Raw genomic sequence first — 21,682 nt, forward strand, 5'->3', positions numbered from 1 at the left:
TTTTTTGGTCAGTTTGTTAAAATGGATAAAATCTTTTTTTGTGATTTTAAGGGAGTTCCTCCACTTCAACAGTGGATCAGTTCTGTCTGTCTGCAGCCTCGGTGCCTTAACTGTGGCTCTGATTTCTTTCACACATCTGATGCTTTACAAGAAAACCAAGCCCACACAAATGTCAGTTAATTACTTGCCAAAAGAGCCTTCTTTGCCTTCAGTGAAGGAAAGAGGAGAACAGTAGATGTGATTCTTTTATTTATTTTTTTTATTTTATTTCAGGCTTTTAACAATCAGTCTCAAGATTGTAGATGGGAATTCCTTTAGACGTTTTGTAGTGACCATGCCCATGTCCTCCTTTTCAGATATATACAACGATTCCTGCAGCATGGCTTCGGTTGAGTCGGACACCAAGGAGAGTGAGGTGGCTAAAAGCTTCCCAGCAGAACAGAGGGCTGGCAGCTGAATGGCAGGACAAGCCTTCCTCAGGACCCTTTCCATCTCTTTGTTTATTTTGGGTTGACGATCGATCAAAGTTGCCTTTCTCACAAGCTCTGAGCTTCATAATTCTCTGAAACTTCATTAACATGGACAGATGAGAGGAAAAACAAACTTGAGAGGAACACTAAACATCCAGACAACATCAAGAACCATCTTCAGTATTACAGGAGAAAAATGCTTCTTGCATTGTTTATCAAACTGTTTCAGGAGATGTGGCCTAAATTAGGTCGACAGCAGAGCTGAAGAGTTACTATGCACGCACCTTTTGGCAACTTTCCTTGAACACCGAGTTACTGCAGAGGGACACATACATGGTTTTGAGTTCTTGCTCTACCGTGGGTCACTTGGAGGTTTTTCCATTTGCTTGCCTCAGTAGCTGTGCCTTCCCCACCCTCCTTAATTACAGCTAATAGATCACAAATGTGCCCCTTTTGCTGATGGTCATCACCAAAACTGTCACACTTTAGATTGGATGTAGAAAGGAAACTTCTGACTTGGACCATCAGAGAGGATTCATGCAGGAATGGCACCGTGAACAACCTGTTGCATTCAGCATTAGTTTGAGATAATGCAGGTGGCGACGTGATATAAGGTGGAGATGCAGTTCTTAGCCAAGAGGCAAAGACATTGTGACAGCTACTGTGACACAGAACGTATTTAAGTCTTTTTACAACATAAGTCATTCCTCTGCACCCTCTGCAGTCTGTGGTTGCTGGTTCACAATCCTTTGCGTTTGGTGCCGAGGATTCAAATGAATGCCATTTAATGTCATATGTTTGAGTAGACTGCATGCTTTCTTTTTGTGCTGGGCTATGGAGTAGATACATTTCATTCCCCATATGGAATATATTTAAGCATCACAAATAGTGAGCATTAGGTGCTCCAATGAGTGGGTAAAGTGTTGTTGTTAAATACTTATTTCCAGGACGTTTGGTTATAGGACTGTACCAAATCTCTGCCACATAAGGATGTAATGTACTATATGAAGTGATTACAGATTTTATTATTCCTTTACAAGCCATTAGCTCATTTAGAGCAGCTGTTAAGGCATGAAAGCATTTTGATGGTAATTGGATCTTAGGTCTCACAAAAGCTGCTAGTACTTTAGTTAAGATTAGTATTGACAAAGGGTTGCAAACCAGTAAAGATCACACAGGAATAAGTGACCCTAGGAGCTCAAGAATTGGTGACTGGCTTTTACTGTTAAAGATTTTCTGTTTAACCCTAAGAGTAGTGATGCTCTATGTAAATAATAAAACAGACAAAAGCACTAAAAATGGAGATGAAGCAAAACCAAAAATCACTCCTTAGCAAAATAGTAAGAGTCTGCAACATTTGTTATCCTCTTTGCAGGGATGTGAACATTTTTCTTTGTGTTTCAGTGAAGGCTGGTATTGCAAATATCTTAGTCTGTGAGTCAGGATAGCTGTGAAGCAAGTAAATAGTCCCATTCAAGAAAAAGCCTTGAAGTAAGTAGATAAAGGTTTATTCAGATTATTATTATTATTATTTGCCTGTGAAGGATTACTAGTTAATTATTAGTTGCACTGTGGTAGTGAATTCCCATGAATAACGTTCTTCTGAACCTCAATATCTAAACTCTGTGGTTTCTAATGGTTTTTATTCATGACAAAAGGATTTGAGAGTTCTGTACCTTTTTCAAAGCTAATTTTGTCCTACAGAGATAAGAGCTTGTACATTTTGTGCTGGTCATTTATCTTAAAAATGACCTGTAGGCTCCCAGGAACATTACTTCTTTTAAAGTCTGCTGAAGTTATGAGCACCTTGAGGGAAGAACTGATTCCTTTCAGTCCCCCCCAAGGAAATGTGCAGTGATACATATATATATACATAATTTTATTTTTTTGTAGTGCAATCATTTAATCCTCTCCATAAAATGACTTCATTTTTGTTTCTATATTACTTTCAGTATTTTTTGCACGGCCTGCTAACAGTGCTCCTGTCTACCCTTGCCCTAAGCACAGGAGAGGAAAGGGGAAGGGAGCTTTGATTGCACATTAAGTAAGTATAGTAAGATTTGTGTGTGAGCGAGAGAGAGAGATGGGGAAGGGTTACCCTGTGTATGTGAAACTGCCAAAACTAGTATTTGTGACATTACGCACTCATGGAAAGACCCCAACTTGCACTTTGGAGTTTCAAGTGAAGAAATCTCATTCTAATGGTAAATAGCAGTGGGAATTCTTTGTTTGAACTGGAGATGGAAAATCAGGTATTGTGAATCCTCATCCTACCTCTGCTGTGTGCAGACTGACAGTGAGATATTCCTATAGCCCTGGTATCTCAGTATCTTTGAGTAAAATGGGAGATACTGAATTTCCCTCATATCCAATTATGATGCTGAACTCTAGTATGGATTCAAAAACTAAACAAAAAACTAAAGACCCTTCAGAGGAAAGCAAAGCATTCACCCCCATATCCCCCTGTGCCCTACAAGAGTGTCAGTGGTGGCATCCTATGGAGTAGTCTGGAGCTGAAGCAGGGAAGAGCTACAAAGGTGTCTCGTGTCTCTCAGCACACTGACTCACTGCAAAGGTATGGGCTGAGTTATTACAATTCTCATTCCTACTTTGCATTTGAATTATTATTTTTTTTCCAAAATTTCACATTTTTTCCTGTTTGACCAAAGGTTAAGTCACTCCTGCACTATGAATGTCCTGAGCATGACTAGTAACTGCTTGCCCCGTGGCTGTATGCAGCACGTGAGATTTTCAGCAACTTCACATCCTTGACAGTATTCCTCCTGCTGATTTGGGTATAATTGGGCAATGGACTCCTTCATTACTGGAGGTAGTGACAAATTGGTATACATGCAATCACCGTGATGTCAATCAAGGCCAGGAAGTAACCAGGCTTGATCCTCCCCTTCTTTCACTGCCTAACACCACTCACTGAATGGAGTATCAGTCCAATGGTTGTTGTCTGGGCCATAAGTGGCTGCAGCCCAACCTTGTCTGGACATTGGCTTATGTTGCCAGTCACAACAAAGCTGTGCGTGTGGTCTTATATTCTGTTTGTGTACGTAATGAAAAGCCATTCTTTTATCCATTGTTTTCTTAAGTCTCTGAGATTACAAGCAGGATTGAGTATGAAAAAGGCCTTGTTTTTCCTTTCCAAAAATACTCAAAGCCTGATTTCTAATATATGTATTATTAGAAATATTTAAGAATAAGGAGAAAAAAAAGAGAGCCAAATTCAATGTTTCTTCTTGCAGCTAGAGCTGAAATAGCTGCCAAGATTTCCTCTCCCCAGCTAAGAATTGGTACAGTTTGTTTCTTACATATTTTCCATTGTGTTGATAATGATGTATTTGTATATTGTGGCTGATGAGAGATAATCAGACAGGGAAAGAGCACAGAATTACCTGTTCTTTTTTCCAGTCAAGATGAATGTATGAAATTATTACAAGAAAAAAAGTGTGCAAATGAGCTTTCTGTAATTCTGACCTGTGTAAAACCACACTTTGTTTGAAATTTATAAAAACTATAACTAGTACAAAACATTGTGGTTGATGTCTCTGTATGAAGCAACAAGTCAAATGAGATTTCTTTCTATTCAGAAGAAATGAGTATCAGTAAAGTCCCATCAACACACCTGACAAAAAAAAAAACAACAACAACTGAACTTTGTGTGAATCATAAAAAAAAATTGTTTTAAATTTTCCTAGCCTCTCTCTCTTATTCATGTTCCTGAATTTTTGGGACTGTTAGGAGAGTGCAAAGATTTACCAAGACAGGTCAGAGTTGTGCATGCTGATGTTCGGGGTCATGAGGCAAGGAATAGGATGATTTTATTGCAAATATCCTCACAATATCTTCATACCTTTGGCTACCAATGGCTTATTGAGGAGGGCTAATTGGCACAAATGCGTATTGTGGATCATGTAGGAGGGCAGGGAAGTACAAATGAGAATGTAGAAACACAATGGAAATAGAGCAAAATAAATTGGTGCTAATTTCAGGCAGCATCCAGATTTCTAGCAGTAAACTTCACCTCATCTGAGTTTTCAAGTCATTGGCCTCACTGTGTTACTGCACTTCAATTCTGGTATGAGAGAAAGAAGAATCAGGACTACAGGAGTCCCTGCATTCTTTCCTCTTATTCTATGAGTTCATCATCTCTTTTCTACTTCCATTAAGCTTCTAGCTTTATCAGGCCTCATGGTGAGGACGTGGGGCTGGAAACCCATCCAAACAAACATGCAGGTGAAATGTTCTGCTGCAGATCGCTGGCATGTGGCCACACACGGTGGGACCTGCCTGTGCAACTCTTGTTCTGGCTTGGCACAGTTCACAGAGGATACTTCATGGAACACAGGTAGGTTGTTGCTGTTTGCTGGGGAATATGTTTGGACACGATGCTAACGGTGAGCCACTTTGGCTGCACCAGCCAGCAAAGGCTACCAGCAGCCCCAGGTAGAACCAGAGCCCCTTTGAGACTTTGCTTAGTCCTGTCTTACTTTTAGCAGGTTCTGAGGAGAAGGCCAGAGAGCACACCTTTCCCTTCTGTGCCTTAATTTCAAAGGAGGAATTTACCCTAAAGAAACCTTTTTTTTTTAAAAGAGCATGGGAGAAAGTACTGATTTACAGGTCTTAGCCCTCCAGTGGGGTGCAGCTGCAGCCTGTTCTCGGTAACCAAAACTGGAGAAAAGAGCATGAGGTTCTACATGGCCTTAATGAACCCCAGGCCTTGGCTGTAGGGTAAGAGCCTGTCCTCTGCACTGACCCAGCAGTCCTTTCTGTTTTCACTTTCCTTCTTAACCAGCAGCTATTTCTTTTTGCATTAGTTTATAGATGAGCAGCACTGAATTCCCCCCTCCCTCCCCACCTCTTTTCCACCCATGTGACTGAGCACTCCCTGAATCGAGTGAAACTTTGCAGTCCTCAGGAAACCTTTATTTCCTTTCTGCTGCACCGCAGCGAGAAGCAGCATCTCTTGGCCTCACAGCTGTACTGACCATGGGAAGGAGCAAATCACATTTGGTCTTGCTAGCCTTTGCCTGCGGTGAGTCACATCTTCCATCATTTCTCGATAAAAAAGAGACAGATTATGCTGCTTTTCTTTCTTTGCACTTACGAGAGGAGCTAATAGACTGAAAACTGGAAACAGTCTTGCAGCTAGCATTAAAGGTGATTTTAATGAAGTCCCACCATAAAGAATTAACTATAACTGCATTTAATTGTAGCTGATGTAAACTTAATGTTTTCTCTTGTATTTTGCACTCTGTGGTGACATGAACTCTGTGCGATTGAGTCAGCTCAAAATAGTATTAGAAGCAGGCTTATTTATATTTGCTTTCCCTAATAAAATGTGATGTCCAGCAGAACTGACTGAACGTCTTGAGTGAGATAAGCAAAAAAACAAAACAAACAAAAAAAAACACACATAAAGAAACGTTGCTTGTTTGTTTGTAGTGCAAGATGCAGGGTGTGAGGAAAGCAAGAGCAAGGCAGGGGGCTCTGGGAAGTCTGGGACAAGCTGGGACTTATCTAACAACAAACTACATCAAAGTCACCATTTGATCCTTAGTGCTTGTCCCTGAAAATCAGTGGAGTGAGCCTGGTCAAGGAGGTGTCTTAGCATGTAAAGTCACATGCACCTGCAGCTATACAGAATCTACTTGGCACAGGTGGACAGAGAGTAATTTAATCTGTGTAATGGCTAAGGGCTTTTGTTTGTTGGTGGGGTGCTGGGTTTCTGTGGTGTGCTTTGCTATCTGCATGCCCCGTTCACACCAGCAACAACCCCTGCCCCTCTCCCAGCTCTGCAATGGCAGCACGGTGAGCAGGGGAGCAGTGCAGGACTTTACCATACAGAGCTCCAGCTGCATCTGCTCTACTTTCTGACACCTGCCTCATAGCCACAGTCTGCTGAAGTGACCCCAAAACATATGCAGACTTGGAGAAATAACTCAGTGTCAGCAGGGATATCTTTGGCCAGGATGAACATTCTTCCTCAGTTGCTATTCATTCATTTTTGGTAGTTCCTTTAGTAATTTGTTGTGATCTTTCATTAATGCCACAAACTCTTTCTACACAGGTAGGGAATTAAAAAGAATCAGAGTTTAGGGGAGGAGAGTCTGAAGGATTGGAGGTTTAAAAAACTGCTCCTATGTTTGAAGTAAGAGAGAGAACCAAAGCCTCTCAGAATATCTTGGTGCTTTTCCTGTTCCTCGAGAGCTCAAATCAAAGCAGCCAGAACCAGCAAGAGTCTTTTCTGTAGGAGCTGGGTCAGGTTTTTGTGTCTGTAAGTACCACAAAATCTGTCACCGAAAGGCATTTCTGCTGGGCAGCATGAAGCAGAACAAACTGTGGGTGTGTGTTTTAGGCGAGAAGGGTCAGAAATCCCCAGCAAGAGGTTCTTCCACCCTCTGCGTTATGGGCTGGCAGGCTGAGACATTTTACAGCCAGATCAAGCCACTTCCTCCTTAGTTCCTTTGAACAGATTAACTGTACGCCTCTGCCAGTGTTGATTCTCACTGAAGAGTCAGCAGAGCTCAGCACTGCTCCTCTGCTCCCTTGTGAGGAGCTGTAGGATATCACGAAGCCTCCCCTCAGCCCCCTTCTCTGGGCTGAAAGAACCAAGTGACCTTGTATAAATTTCCCTCTAGACCCTTCCTCATCCTTGTAGTCCTCCTTTGGATGCTAGTGGATGGAGGGAAACCTGAAACTTCCTTTGTCACAATGCATGGACTTTGGGTCCAGACCCAGATGAGGGATGGCAAATTTCTCAGAGAAAAAAGAAATGGAAGCTAACTGGAGGATGTAGAGCTGCAATTTGTTGTTGCTTTGTGGCCAGTTTTGATGGCCAACACCATTGGGTTGGCAGAGATCAATCTTTACTCATCCCTGGGAAGACTTTCTGAGATCAGTGGCCAAATGCATTTTGAGATGACCCAAACCAACAGGTTTGGTAGCATGGGCATGGCCCAACCGAGGGCCCAAAATGCTGGGGAGAGCTAAGCTGGAGGATACTGGCAAGTCACCTGGAGAGTACGAGCCAAGGCCATCCAAGAGCTGTTTCTGGTTTTACCCCTCAGTGACCCCATTGGGCTGAATATTTTTCTGATGAAATGACCTTCTGGGGAAAATGAAGTTCCATTTAAAAGTTATGGACAACATCCAAGTGTTAGGGAAATGATATTTCTTTCCATGCCCATAAATTTTTGTGTTACATAGTAACCAAAACCAATCTGTTAAGTAAAAACTGAGAAGTACTGACTACTTAAGGCTTACATAAATTCAGGTATGAATTGTTTCAGAAACATACATGGCTAAAAAAAAAAGAGTGAAAATTGCAGCTTCTTCTTTCTGTTTCTATTGTGTTACTTAGATTAAATTACATGTAGCTGGTACACAGCAACTGCTCTGGTTTTCCACTGGTCTGATTGAAATGAGCATACAGAGGAGAAATTACTTCTCAGCTTTGACAGCAGGTGTGGTAAAGGCAAGGAAGAAGAGAGAAAATGAACTAAAATATGATATCAATTACTGCACTTTCAGTTCCTTCTAATAAAATGTAATATCAGAGGGATCTGTCCTCATTTTTGTGACTTTTCAATTGTACAAACTTGTATTTCTCTGATGATAACGGCTACATTTGCAGTCAAGTGTGTGCAGTTCAGTACAGAGGTGAAACCAGGCAAGTTTAGGCAAGTTTAAGAATATGGAGCATACCCCTCCACTTCTCCTCTATCATGATCATTTATAAGGGAAAGTCAGACTTTTGGATTCTTTCCATCTCCAGACTGGAGAATTTATCTCTGTCCTCCAGCTAATTTAGTCAGTAAAGCATTTAAGTACATGTAAAGCCTCATGCACATCAAAGAATACATTTATGTCAGTGACTTGTGGCTTTTAGCTTGATCTTGTCTTTATAGTGCCTTGTTGCATACTCACAATCAAAGATTTAAGTTGAACAATTGTGAACTTCATCTCTTTTTACAGTGTACATTATCCACCTTGTCCTCCCTTTGTTACTTACACATAGGAACTAGATCTTTTCCATTTTGCAAGGAATAAATTTCTGTAAATGTTATAAAATGCCAGTGTGATTTTCGTGCTGTGACTATTTTTATATGCGGTTCAAAAAACCCCTGAAAGCTAAACCCTCAAATTTGTTTCTCATTGCTGAAAAAGCATTACTAAGAGGGCTCATCTTTCCCTGGGTATCTCCCATGAGGAAGAACTTGAGGGGTCAGGCTGCCGTATCTACATAAACACCATAAACAAATTCCTGGAATTTCTGCCTTCCAGTCTATTCTGAATCATCATAAGACCACTATTTTCCTCACTTCTTTCACATACAAAAAATGTTCCCTTTCCCTATGCTTTGTTTGTGAGTAACCAACCACCTCTTCACTTGTTAAACTGGATTTCATTTTAACAGCAACCCATAGTGGAACAAGTTGTCCCTTATAACTTGATAATTTACTCCCAGCAGATCTTGCTGTACTGTTGTCTGCAAGGGAATTCATGTACAGTGTAGGGAGTGTGCAAGATCTGTTCACACCTCTATAGCATCCGCTGTTTTCTTCAGCAGTCAGTGCAGCATGTGGGGAGTAAGGAGCCAGTGTGCTGCCTCTGCAGTGGATATATTCAGAGGTGTGAAGATTGGGGAAGCAGTGCAAAATTATGTCTGCTTGTAGTCTCCTATCATGACATTAAACCAAAAGAAGAATAAAGTCATGATAACAAAATGGGAGCAGTTATGTTGCAAATATCAACAAAAATGTTAAATGCAATGCTTTTACACTACTGACTTTTCATTTCTTTGCAGCATTTTCTTCCTGCTGTGCTGAAGTGGCCCTGGGTGTCAAGCTGTCTCCACAAACCACGTCCTTCCACCATACCATTACTTCTGCTCTGCCACTTTCCGTTTATCATTCACCACCCAATCAAAGCACCACAGTTCAACCTAACAGCACAGGCTCCATAAATCATACAACTACTCTGCAGACAACAGACCAACGCTGGGTAACAACAGCACCAGCCTCTCATATGACAGCCCAGGCAGGAGCAAATACCAGCAACGCGTATGACCAGACATCTTCCACAGCAGTAACCTCAACTGCAGCAAACGCAGCTTCATCTGGCCAGGCTACAGCCCAGGCAATGGAAACAGTTACACCAGCTGTGAAGAACAACACAACTGTGTCCCCAGACAACCAAATCACAACACATGTGGACACAGTTACAAACACAACCATAGAGAGTACAACATCAAAGACACAAACAACAACCGCTGCCATAAGTACTACAGCCACTACTAACAGTACTGCAAATCCCACCACAAACTCAACTAATCACACAACTTCTGGAAGTCCAACAGCCACAGCCATGACCAACGCAACCACTACTCCTCAGGGCACTCATACAACCATCCCATCTACTACTATGATGGTGAGACCCACTCTGGCACCACAGCCTTCTCCCATTCCCACTGGCACATACACCATTTCCAGCAGCAACAAGACCTGCATCAAAGCAGTGATGGGTTTGCAATTGATGGCTCTGAGCACACAGAAGGTGAGGTGAAAGCACTACGAGGCTAAGCCTTATAAAAACTACTTCATTTGCTGGAATATATTCTATTCCTTTAAAAGCAATTTGCAGAAATTAAGTTGTATGATAAAAACAACTGGTTTGTTGCTAGTCTGAAGCCTTTTTTTTTTGTGACACAGCATCTCAACTGCTGTACTTTGGTTTGTATAATTATGTCAGAGGGTTATATAGGTACTTTCTTATTTCAGCAATATATCCATGGCAGCAATATTTGGGAGGGCAGATTGGCTCCAGTGTTCTCTTTCCCAGAATGGGAGATTAGTTAAAATCTGAAGTGACATCAGTGAAGGGTTTAAAATAGCAAGTTTCAATGAGAGGAATAAATTATCAGCTCACAGGCTTGTTTGGATTCAGAGATGAGTTGTCTCAATGCTGAAAAATGGAGGTTTTGGGACCATCAGGTCAGTCAGCTGATCAGTACAGGGGTTCTGGGAAACTGCTACCCTCTCTTGGCATTGATCCATGGTGAATGATTCAGCAAAAGATATAAAAAACCCTGAAACTGTGATGATGGCCTTCCCAATAATGGTTTTGTAACCTCCATTAATATAGCCATTGGGCATTGCTCAATCCAACCACATAATTAAAACCCCAAACATATAAACCTGCATGTTTCATATTAAGTTTTTCCCCTCCACTTCATAAATAGCCTCACAATGTCCTCATTTCTCCACAGAAGCAGATGGAGTACCTGACTGTCAACCCCAACACCACCCAGATATCTGGAAGCTGTGGGATGGTGCAGTCTGTCCTGAACATCACTTTCATTGGAGGATTTATAAGCTTTGTCTTTGTAAAGGTAATTGTATTTAGTGGGAACAAGGGTTTAGGTCTGGGAAATGGGAATCCAGGCTGCCCCTGATCCACTTCCAGCCAAAACAATGATGTGCAGTGTGCTGTGGAAAAGGGCATTTCATCCATTTAAGTGCTAGTTGTCCTGTCCTTCCCAAGAGGCTGGATTTATGGAAGCATGATTAATTCAGTCCAGGAGAGACTGTAGGCCACCTGGCCCAGTCCCTAGCTCAGAGCAGGGCTACTTCCAGTGTTTCATCCCATCTTGTCTATTGGAACTCTGAATTTTGGAGGATTCATATGTGTAATAAAGGATAAGTACAGTGCCCTCGGATCCTTTGGCTAAATGTTCTGCCAAACTAGCAGCACAAAATATAGTTAGCCCTAAGCAAAATCTGCAACTCATATTTACAGTGGTAAAATCTAATTCGGGGAGGAAGGCCATGTCTGCTGCTTGCATTGGAGTGGGACATCGAATTGGGCATGGGGTTGAAGCTACTGTGCTGAACAAGGTGTGTGTGCTGGAAGCTCTGAGTCATGCTGTCAAGTTGTCCTTATGAAATGGTATCTCTGAGACAACCTGGATGCATGTGGAATTAGTCATTTGCTTTCCATAAATGCTGCCCAGGCAAAAGTTGAATGTGGTTGTTAAATCCAAAGGGCAGCCTATGAAGGTGTACGTACCCAGAAGCCACAGCCTGTCCAGAGCCCAGAAGGCCTAATTTCTTCTAATTTCTGATTAGAAGATTCCAAATAACTGAACTGCAACAACAAATTTGTAGATAAGTGCCTTTAAAATGCACCAGTCCAGGGAAACTTACAAATATACACAGAAACTTGAGCAAGAGATAGGCCTATGCTTTCCTAGTATGAAAATTAGTGTTTATTTTGATTTGATGTGTATTGATACCACATTTCCAGCTCAAAATACATCGCATGCAGACAGGTCTTCAACATAGCCTACCATGAGTATCGCTGATATTAAAACTACAGGAGAAAACTGCCAGAGGTCAGTCATCTCCAAGAGGCAACAATAAATTTTATCACAGCTGAATGCTTGGTCATTAATGCTTGGGAAAGCTGTCGATCAATAATTGTCTTGATTTTTGTTGATGACTGAAAGACATCTAAAAGTTACAAAGGAAAGTGCTGTTGTAGAACAAAGGATCAGTTCACACCATGAGTGTTTGGTTTAAAAGTATGCTTTCTGCAACAAGGGTAGCATTCTCTGTGTTATGAAGATCCTTAGAAAAAGTCCAGTGATTCAAGTACCCATAAAAGTACCAGCTCACAGCAGAGCTAAGGAGAGTGATGTGAACCTTTTGACCTCTCTTGTTTTGAAAAAGATGGTTATTGGCACAGCATTATGCAATCGACCCAAGATAAGTCTCAAGAGAGCAGCAGGGCACGGCTTAGCCTTCTTTGAAATGCAAGTTATTAAGAAATCGTTCTGCTGCCGTTTCTGATGTGTTTGGCCTCTCCAGCTGCTGCAGTGCTGACTTTAAACCAGGAGTGCTATAGAGGTGGCACTTCTGATTTGCAGGGGTGAAGGTGGAGCTGGGCCAGGGGCTGTGGTGTGGCCATAGAGAGGTGAGAAGCTCTGTACTCACTGCTGCCAGGTGCCTTTGGCAAAGAACTTGACAAAGGGAAGTTTCATAACCAACCCACAATACATGAAGTAGGAACAGGCATTTATCCTGAGCAAAGTCAATAACTCTGTCCAAACAGAAGATAATGCTGCTGCCAAAAAAATGTGTTATTTGACTTATTTATGTCTTTAAGTAGAATAATGCTGAGAACCACTTTATTTCTTAAACTTCTTTCACAATCTATTCTACCAGCATTAAAACTGCAGGACATTAAAGGTGAATACACAGAAGAGATTCATGTTTGCTACTACTTAGCCACCAGCTGCAGTCACCAACCCCTGTGTGCTCGGAGCTGGAATTAGAACCAATAACAGGAAAGCTATATAGAAACTCACAGCATGCTCCAGCAGTGCTAGGAGTGAAAATCCCCTGGGGCTTTCTGTCATGCTTTGGCTGCCCTGGGCAGGAGAGTGTTCAGTCCATGGGTTTTGGAGCATGGACAGGCAAAGTCCAGCTGGAAATTTTGTTTTGTGCTATAGTACCAGGTGCTTTCCATGTTGGCAGACTGTAGGCGTCTGAAATAAAGTCAGCCGGCACCAACAGGGTAGAACATAGCAGTTATTTCTTCCCTATATAGACAATCAAGGTTGCTGTTTCCTCGTTTGTAGTGACTTCTGTTGGTAACAAAGTAGTAAACGAGCAGTACCTCTGTGAAGGGCTCCTGTCTCTGCTGGTTGCTGCCCTCTTCTGGTTCAAAGCAATGATAAACACAGAAGCATGGCTCCTTTCTGCCGTTTGCTCACATAAAGGCCATTGATGCATAAACTGCACAGCAGTCCTGAGTACTTTAAAATATATCAACATAGGTTCTGCACGCAGTCAGCCTGCAGGTCAGCAGGGATCAATTAACTGCAGGATTACCAATGCAAGCATTGCTGGGACTCTCAATGAAACAAAACAGGTGGATAAAAATAAAACTCTCTTACCACATGCCTTATGAATATATAACACTTGCCTAACCCCCTACTTTTGCTTACCACAAGTCACACAAATGTCTAGCTTGAGCAGTGTGTGCAAAAGCACATCTGCATGTCTGGTTTCACTACACTGAGCAGAACTGGTGATGTATCCGAGATCACAGTGTTATGCTGGCTACTTGTCTACTAATGATTTGGAAAAGAAAATGCAATACATCCAGGCAAGTTGGTTCATAAGTCTTCAAGGTGATGCTTTGAAAAGTCTTTGAGAACCTTTTTTTGCAAGCATTTTGCTGTGGTGAACTTTATTTTTTTCTACAAATATAGGGATGTAGTAGGAATAAAGATACATCATCTTTTGCAGAAAGATCCAACATACTATGTCAGTACAATTGAGGCTGAATTACAGTTACCTTCTGAAGGTCAGTGCTTTTATGTTTAATGTTCTCTGTGTTAAATTCCTATCAAACAATTCTGGGTGTGGGATAGACTTTCACATTTTAAAACTCTGAACACTGCAACACTGTTCGGCTTTCAATGTCATGACATGAAAATGGGAAAGAGGTGACCAAGCTGTAGTTTCATTATTTTCTTTTAATTTTCCTTTTACCTTCAAAACCTCTCCCTTTGCTTTCACCACTCTTTCAGAATAAAATTTAAGATCCAAAATGCCAAAATATCCATTTTCCCGGACGTTGCCTAATGCAAATTGCAGCAAACACAAGCTGATCAGCCTAATCTTCAGTTCTGAAGTTTTCATATGGACTGTCAGCCCTCCACAGGGATGCTGGTGAGAGACAGCCTGTTGTTACTGCCTCTCTGCTAGATGTTGCTGTTGTCCACAAGCAGCACTGTTGCAGTGAACAACCCTGCATCTTTTTCAGACCCAAGCTTGGCTGAGTCATCCACTGGTAATTAAAGGACTCATTTAAACACAGACAAAATTAACTGATATATTACAGGGAAAACGTGTGTGCTTTCATAACAACTGTGACACTGCTACTGAACCTCCATTTTATCTCAGGAAGATGCTGGTTGTGCAGCATTACTTTGGATGCCCATTTATCATTGTCTCTGTCTTTATGACCTCCAGGTATACTTTATTACATAGCCATACGCCAGCAGCATTTTACAGCAAAGCTGGGGAATTCCTTTAAGTGTGCCAGCAAGCAAACCTTTGGCTTGGAGAGAACCTACCAGTTATTCATTGTTAACATGCAGCTGCAGGCCTTTGATATTGTTGGCAACCAGTTTGGAAAAGGTAAGTAATGTAGAAATATTTTCCACCCTTCTGAGATCTAATTGTCAGCAGTCTAGTAGACCGAGGTATCCCCTTCTGCTAGATTTTAACCATACAGATTTCTTCCCAGATACTGTATCCTGCCTGCTGCTGTAGTTTCACTCTCTTTCCAATCATTTTCAACACTGTGCTAATACCCATAGCAAAGCATCTTTCCCTCCTGAATTTAATAACTTCCATTTTCCCTTTTCATTAAAAATGTTCAGCTGGACAGCCACCATTTTATTTCTTTCCACTCTTTTCCCAGGTGAGGTGTGCTCACCACCATTTCATTGGCTTTTTCCAGCCCCTCATACATAATACAGATCAGTTCAAGGTCACTGCCCTCAGTATCTTTAGCTATTTCGAAAAGCTTTTGACAGCCCATGACATCCCACAGCTGCAGCAGTGAAACTGCCAATTAGTAAGGGATATTTGTCAATGCAGGATGATACTTGCAGAGCAGCTGTATCTAGAAATGATGAAATGTGCCCCTGAGGAGGATCACAACTGTCACACTTACTAGTTTCAGAATTAAAATATGGTGGTTAATTTGTCTGGGTTTTGAGTATACACAACCATGTAGCTTAGTACTACCTGCTGCAAAGACAGAGAAGACCAGTATTGGACTTCAGGGTCCCTGAATTGCCCATGCTGGGAGAATGTACTGGAGATCCTCACAGCTTCATTCCTATGCCCACACCTGAATTTCCTTCTACAGAGGAACAAGGCATTGCCATCCATGTTTCTTGTCAGGATGCAGCCGGGAACTGGATGGGGTGTGGAGTCCAGGACCGTTGGGTGACCTTGGAAATCCCCATGTCTCACAGTGTGGGTACTCTGTTCACTGCCTTACTTTTAGGAGGTTCATGAAAAATCCTACACAGAAGAGAGATGGTCTCAGCAGTACCCTGAGTTCTCCTTCAAACAGTACGCGTTTCTGGGACTTCCGCTCAGGGTATTTCCATACAGGAACTCATGTGGGCAGATGATTTTTATCAGCAATCCAGCCCTCTACATGCACTAATACAACGTTCCCTTCTTCTGCCATCTGACTTTCTGCATGTTTACAAAATATAGCTTCTGCCTTCTTCTTAATTTAGATCTGTCTTTTGACTTAGTTTGGCTCTATCTGACTTGTTCTTCTATTGTTAGTTTAAAATTTTCCTTTCTTATTCTAGAAGGAGTATAATGGGAAACTACATCTGGAACTGTTTTAAGACATGGAAGTTTTTTTTATAAACTTTCTTTATATTCTTAAAAGCCCCTCTGAGAATCCAGTCTGTGCTCTCAGGCTTCTGAAGACTTTTTAACAGAACAAAGCTGAGCTGGAACAGCTTGTAGGACCCCATCTGGTCCCACATTCCCATTTGAATATGCACAATGAATTAGTTCAGATATGGCTTCTGGTGGCCTCACCTCTAGCTTAGAAATACTCTCTATTTTCAGGGACAGGCTAACCTCTGCTAGCCAATGCCATATACAAAATTAAACTAGTTTTGCTCTTAATTAAAAGGGCTGAGAATGCAGATACCATCCCTGAAATAATTCTCCAGTGGCCGTGAAATAGTTACGAAGCTGTTACCTACATCTGCTGTGTGTAAAGATTTTGAAAGACTAAATTCCCAGTAAAGGAATAGTTCCATAAAGTAAGCACATCACCAGCCTTCTCCCTGTTGGTTTCTTGGGACTGCTGTTTTCACTTCTGTTTATCTAGATATGCTTAAAAGGGGAAGAAAAAGAGAGCAATAACGATCATTGGTTTCAAGATCCTTGTAATTTTGTATAGGTTACAGCAGCATTACATCAACAGCTTGGCCTGTTTGACTCTGAAAAGCTGTAAAAATGTCTTCCGAACTCTATTTCCTTTTTACTGGGCAGAAACAATTAGAAGCCACAAAGCAGTAGTTTTTATCCATCCAAGATGTGTCTTGCTCATTATTTTCAGACTTGCACATTGTAGCATCATGCTCCACATCTGCCATGAGCAAGAAGGTCTCCTACTGTGTATGTACCCATCTTGGCAGTAAAACAATTACTGTGGTTATGAAAAAGTCACTCCAGAGAAGCATGTAGCTATTTACAGGCCAAATATTGTTTTCTTGGGATAAGATTCATCAGAGATAAAATCATGTTAAGTATAGTTTAGAATAAAAATAAAGGTCTTGAGAACCTCTGGCTTGTATTTACTGACTTTTTAGAATATGGATGCATAGTCTAGAAATACAATCTTCTACTCTAATGCATTATCTGATCTTTTTTTTATTTTCAGAAGAAGAATGTTCTCTTGATAAAGCCACAAAAGCAGTTCCCATCGCCGTGGGCCTTAGTATCCTGGGACTGTTGGTCGTTGTGTTTGTCACGTTTCTGATTTCCAGAAAAAAGCCTTATAGAGGATACGAACGTATCTGAGGTGCTCTTGTACTTCCAAAGAAGAGAAATCACACAAGTTTTTGCTTTTACCTGGCAGCTCTGCTGCTCTGGAGCCGTATTTTTAAGTGAAATGACACCATGTGTTTAAAGCTAATGCATGTTTCTGAAAGCAATTTCTTTAAGGTGGAAAGGAAATGATTTATACCATCTATTTTTAGGCTATTCTTAGCAACTTATTTAGATGGGGTCCAGAGGATAAAAGTTGGATGCCTAAATTCTTTATATCATCAAAAAAGAGGCAATTCAGACCACCTAAGTCAGATGCTTAAAAATAGCTTAAAGCAGGCAGCATCGTTATCCCCCATAAAAACCATCAGATTTTTCTAAAAAAACATTAAGAAAAATCGATTTCTTTAAGATGGCATTCATATTTATTAGGAGAGTTGAGTCCAGTAATACGACCTTCAGCTGAGTAGAGCAGAGGTCCACAGCAACAGGCAACCCTATTCAGTCAGAGCAAATCCTATAGGAGCACTGTTTTTTTGCTAAAGATTTGGGGCAAGTATAAGAATGACTTCGATTGATAAGCAAGTTCCCTTCACTCCTTTTAGACACCAGGCTTACATTCAGTAACTTAGTGCTTCCTACTAAGTCTTTTGGAGGGACACAGTGGTAATACGCTACTCTCACTCTGGAGGCAGTATTTTTATTAATTTTCTAGCCTCCAGTGACTCTGTATGCAGATAAGATGACTCAGCAGGGTCAGATAGGGTCTGCCTGAGCAATGCATGCAAAAATTTCCACTCATCATTGCCTGTCTCAGCCTCTCTACAATGATGTCTGAACTTCTTGCCAATAAATAATTCTTGAACTGCAGCCTCACAAGACATGGCATATGAGAGCAAGCTGACGTTGCTAAGTTTATCCTGCACTATTACTCTGTTAGCTGCACCATTCAGCAGCTGACGACAGGCAGCTGAGATGTCTGTGCAGAACTGGGCGGACGTTCGGAGTCAGTAACTCTACTCATCTACACAAGGCCAAGGCATTCTATTTACCAGTTGGTGCTCAAGACGCAGCATCCCTTTGCCATGTGTTCACAGCATGAGGTGGAGAAAGCTGGCATGAGGCTCTGAAAGCACTGTGATAAGTGGGCCCGTGCTAAGGATGCTGCTGTGATAGATAAGGACTGGGGTGAAATTGCTTGACAGATTCATGAAGCCTATTATTTCATAGTCTTACAAGAGTTTATGCATCACCTGCTTCCTTTACACACGTAGACCTGTTATAGTGTTTCATCACTGAACTTGGTAACTGTCACCTCACTGGGATGACAGTATTGTGATCTCTCTCTTCATGTGGGAAGATACTACAGGAACTGAAGTAGCCAGCACTGTAGCAGACCTGCACAAGGTCCTTGAGTAAATGGAAATCCACTGAAGCTGTCTGCTTAAGGTGTCTGTGGGAACTGAAAGCCTGCACGGGCCTTGGATAGACTGTGCCCAAAAGTTAACGCTATCCACCACACTTGCAGCTGAGCAGCTGGATTTTCATACGGAAATAGTTTAGAGTTGCTTTAAAGCACAGTATTTGCAACACTTTGTAGTCTACTTCCTGCTAAGCAAATGTGAAGGCGTGTAAGCAGCAATTGCTTTTGAGAGTAATTAAGTTCAGCTAATTTTCTTTGTTAAAACAAGAAAAATCTCCTTGTCACAAAAGGTTTACAAAGATAAACATATGCACAAATGTGCAAGTACACATGCCACAATCAAATCTGCTCACTGCAGGAAAATACATGAAATTGGTAAGAATTATATGTAAAAACACTTATTGAAGAGAAAACAATATTATGTAAGAGCTCATTTTCCCCTTGGGGTTTAGGGCAGTAGCTTAATGTTACCAATAAATATTTTACCTGGATAGGACTTAGGAATGGCATCAATTAAACAAAAGAAAGACTGAAGTTATCTGCAAAATTTCTTGCTGTTAGCTTTATTTGGAAATAAACATTATATAAATGCTGGAAAATAATTTGATTCCCATTAAATAATGGCCCAAATCCTGAGCAATTATGAATGGCAGTAGATTTTCACTGGGTAAAATTAATATCAGTACCTCGTGAGTCTGATTTGCCTGCAGAATTTTTTAAAAATAGTTTTGATATTTTACCAGAGTTCAGTTACTTAAATCCTTTCATTCTGTGAATTTCTAGGAGATTCTGGTCCGTGCCAAGCAGGAAACAGACACCATTCAATAGCACCATAACATGTGGCTCTGGAAGTAATTCTCATTTTCCAGAAACATTCCAGTTTAGTTTGAATGAACTCATAACCAGGAAAGATAAAGACAACTTGGAATCACTTTTGCACTTGGAAAAGCCAAAGACAGAACTTAAGACCAGCTGTGAACAAGGGATGCAGCTGAATATAGTTATGAGGTAAAGCAGCATGCAGTCACAATCACTTGAATGCTCCATTATTTCAATGTTTGTTTTGTAAAAGGCTCCAGCAGGGATAATATTGCTTAGCAAACTTTATTAAGCTCTTTTTCCCCCTCCCACCTTTTCCTGCTGTTAGTGGACACGCCCTTGTTCAGGCCCTAGCTCTCAGGGTGTTCTTGCTGTTCATGGTTCGTCCCACATCAAAATCTGATGGCTAATGAGAGACAGGGGTGGTGGAAACTAGTCCTTGTCTGTAGGAACTGCAGCCGTGGAAAGGTCTGGGGACTTGTGAGCCTGCTGCTTGTGTTTCTTTTCAGGGAAACCATTGGTACAAAGTAAAATGTCTGCTGCTGCCCGCCTGGTCAGGAAGTGAAGCTTTGGGTCATTGCTGAGTTATTTGTTTTTGTTTAGAAAGCAGGATTTTTTAAATTACTATATTAAAGCACTCTCTTTCTTTCTTTCTTTCTTTTTTTTTTAACTGTGTAATGTTTAAGCAGCAGGAAACAGTAAATATGTGGAAGTGCTTCCAATTGAAAATGAGCCCATGCCTGCAGTTCTGATGCTATTGTCCCAAGCTGTTACATGTGGACATTGTAATAATAACTGTCACCTAAAAAGCTCAGCTCCACACATGATCTGAAAGCTAATCCAAGTGGTGATCCAAGTGGTGGTCAATAGACATCTTTCCCAGTCAAAACTAAGTCCTATTTCACACAGCCTTCGGATTTTTGGGTTGTTTGATCTGTATGGTTTATTACTTTAATTAAATATAGGATTTTCTTGTTATGTTCTATATTGGAAAAGCTCTTTGTATTAATATTCAGTCTTTTAACATTTGCTATCAAAATGAGGCTTGACAGTTTTTCTTAACGATGATTGATAATTCTGTCTTTAATCTTCTCACAGCCTCCAGCAGCTTTACCAGTGATGCAGAGTTAATGCTTTTCTCTCACCCCATTTTATCACTAGAATGAATCAAACTATTCATACTGAACAATGTTTAGATTAATGTTAAACTGATTAATTCTTATGCTATATATCACTATTTGTTTGCTATTTTTTGGAAGCTGTATATAGTCTTCTCTGCTTTGCGCTAAGTGGCAAAGGCATAACAATTGGAAATGATCATGACATGCTGCTGTTTACTTGCAAGAAGAGAGAAGAACACAGTGAAGCAGAAGTTAGGAGGTGAGCACATCCCTGTAGCTCCCTGGTGCTCTGCTGCATCCAAGTTAGACACCAGAGTATCTCATGAATATACGATGTCATACTTAGGCAAATACTCAAGGAGTTTATAAAGTAAGATTTATTTTTTTTTAGTCCTTTGCTGTTCTCTGACAGACAAAAAAAAGTCCAAATTAAAAAACAGCTGCTAGTTCTGGTTGAACAGAACCAGGCAGATGTAGATTAGCTTCTTAAGTGTATGGAATTGGTTTGGTTGATCACTTTTAGCTTGCTCTATTAGATGGTTGCTAAAAATTACTTTGTTACAAAAAGGAATATATGCCCTTTATTTTTCTATTATTGGTGTTTCTGTAATAAAGATTATATTTAGTCATGAAAGTGTGCATTGCTGTGCAGCTGTTTTCTCTTGAGTGCTGTTTCACTTAAACATTTTAAAATACAAACACAATCTGTTACAATCAGACAGGACTGTACGGGCTTGTGACACAAGCCACAGTCACAGCTGTACTTATGTCCTTGCTGTAACTGACAGTGATGTTTTTCTCCAGCCTGGACATTTCCTCTGACATTTCTATCTTTGTTTCATCAGCATTTGGGGGAGGGGGAAGAAGATAAAAAGGAGTATTGAAAATAGTATGAGGTTTTCTGTTCATCTCCCCACAACTTCCTCGAGTTTCTTCTTTATGTCTACTTCTGTTTCCTATTTGTCCAATAAACGCAGACCATAACTCACAGCAGACGTAATGGATGTTTGTTACTTTGTACTTCAACCACTTTCACAGATAATAATCTTAGGAATTATGATGAGATTCTTTGGAGGAGAATGCATCCTTTATTGTGCAGTTATGGAAAATACAGGAAATAATAGCTTGGAAAATTCCAGATGTAAACTCCAGAATTCAAGAGTTTCTATGTCACTCAAAGGAATTTCTGAAGGAACTTGACTTTGCTGTGACTTTGCTGTTTCTTACGTC

At 40.9% G+C, this 21,682-nt stretch overlaps 2 protein-coding genes across 5 annotated transcripts in view; both read left to right on the forward strand.

Annotated features, from left to right (window-relative positions):
- MCF2L2 (MCF.2 cell line derived transforming sequence-like 2) overlaps positions 1-4,010 on the forward strand; it is a 147,580-nt gene extending 143,570 nt beyond the window's left edge. For all 4 annotated transcript variants that reach the window (XM_085232533.1, XM_085232534.1, XM_085232535.1 and 1 more), the window contains one exon: positions 357-4,010. In XM_085232533.1, coding sequence (XP_085088659.1) covers positions 357-457 — 101 coding nt within the window. In that variant the 3' untranslated portion in view covers positions 458-4,010. The remainder of the gene's footprint in view (positions 1-356) is intronic.
- A 1,347-nt stretch (positions 4,011-5,357) lies between these two features.
- On the forward strand, positions 5,358-21,442 carry LAMP3 (lysosome associated membrane protein 3). The gene is made up of 7 exons (XM_010716857.4): positions 5,358-5,514; positions 9,289-10,037; positions 10,750-10,872; positions 13,796-13,853; positions 14,525-14,692; positions 16,983-17,123; positions 19,296-21,442. Exons 1-6 carry the CDS (start codon positions 5,469-5,471, stop codon positions 17,120-17,122), a joined length of 1,284 nt encoding a protein of 427 aa, XP_010715159.2. The 5' UTR covers positions 5,358-5,468; the 3' UTR covers position 17,123; positions 19,296-21,442.
- Positions 21,443-21,682: the final 240 nt, after the last annotated feature.

Source organism: Meleagris gallopavo, chromosome 11, assembly GCF_905368555.1.
Source record: "Meleagris gallopavo chromosome 11, MGAL_WU_HG_1.1, whole genome shotgun sequence".
Taxonomy (NCBI): domain Eukaryota; kingdom Metazoa; phylum Chordata; class Aves; order Galliformes; family Phasianidae; genus Meleagris; species Meleagris gallopavo.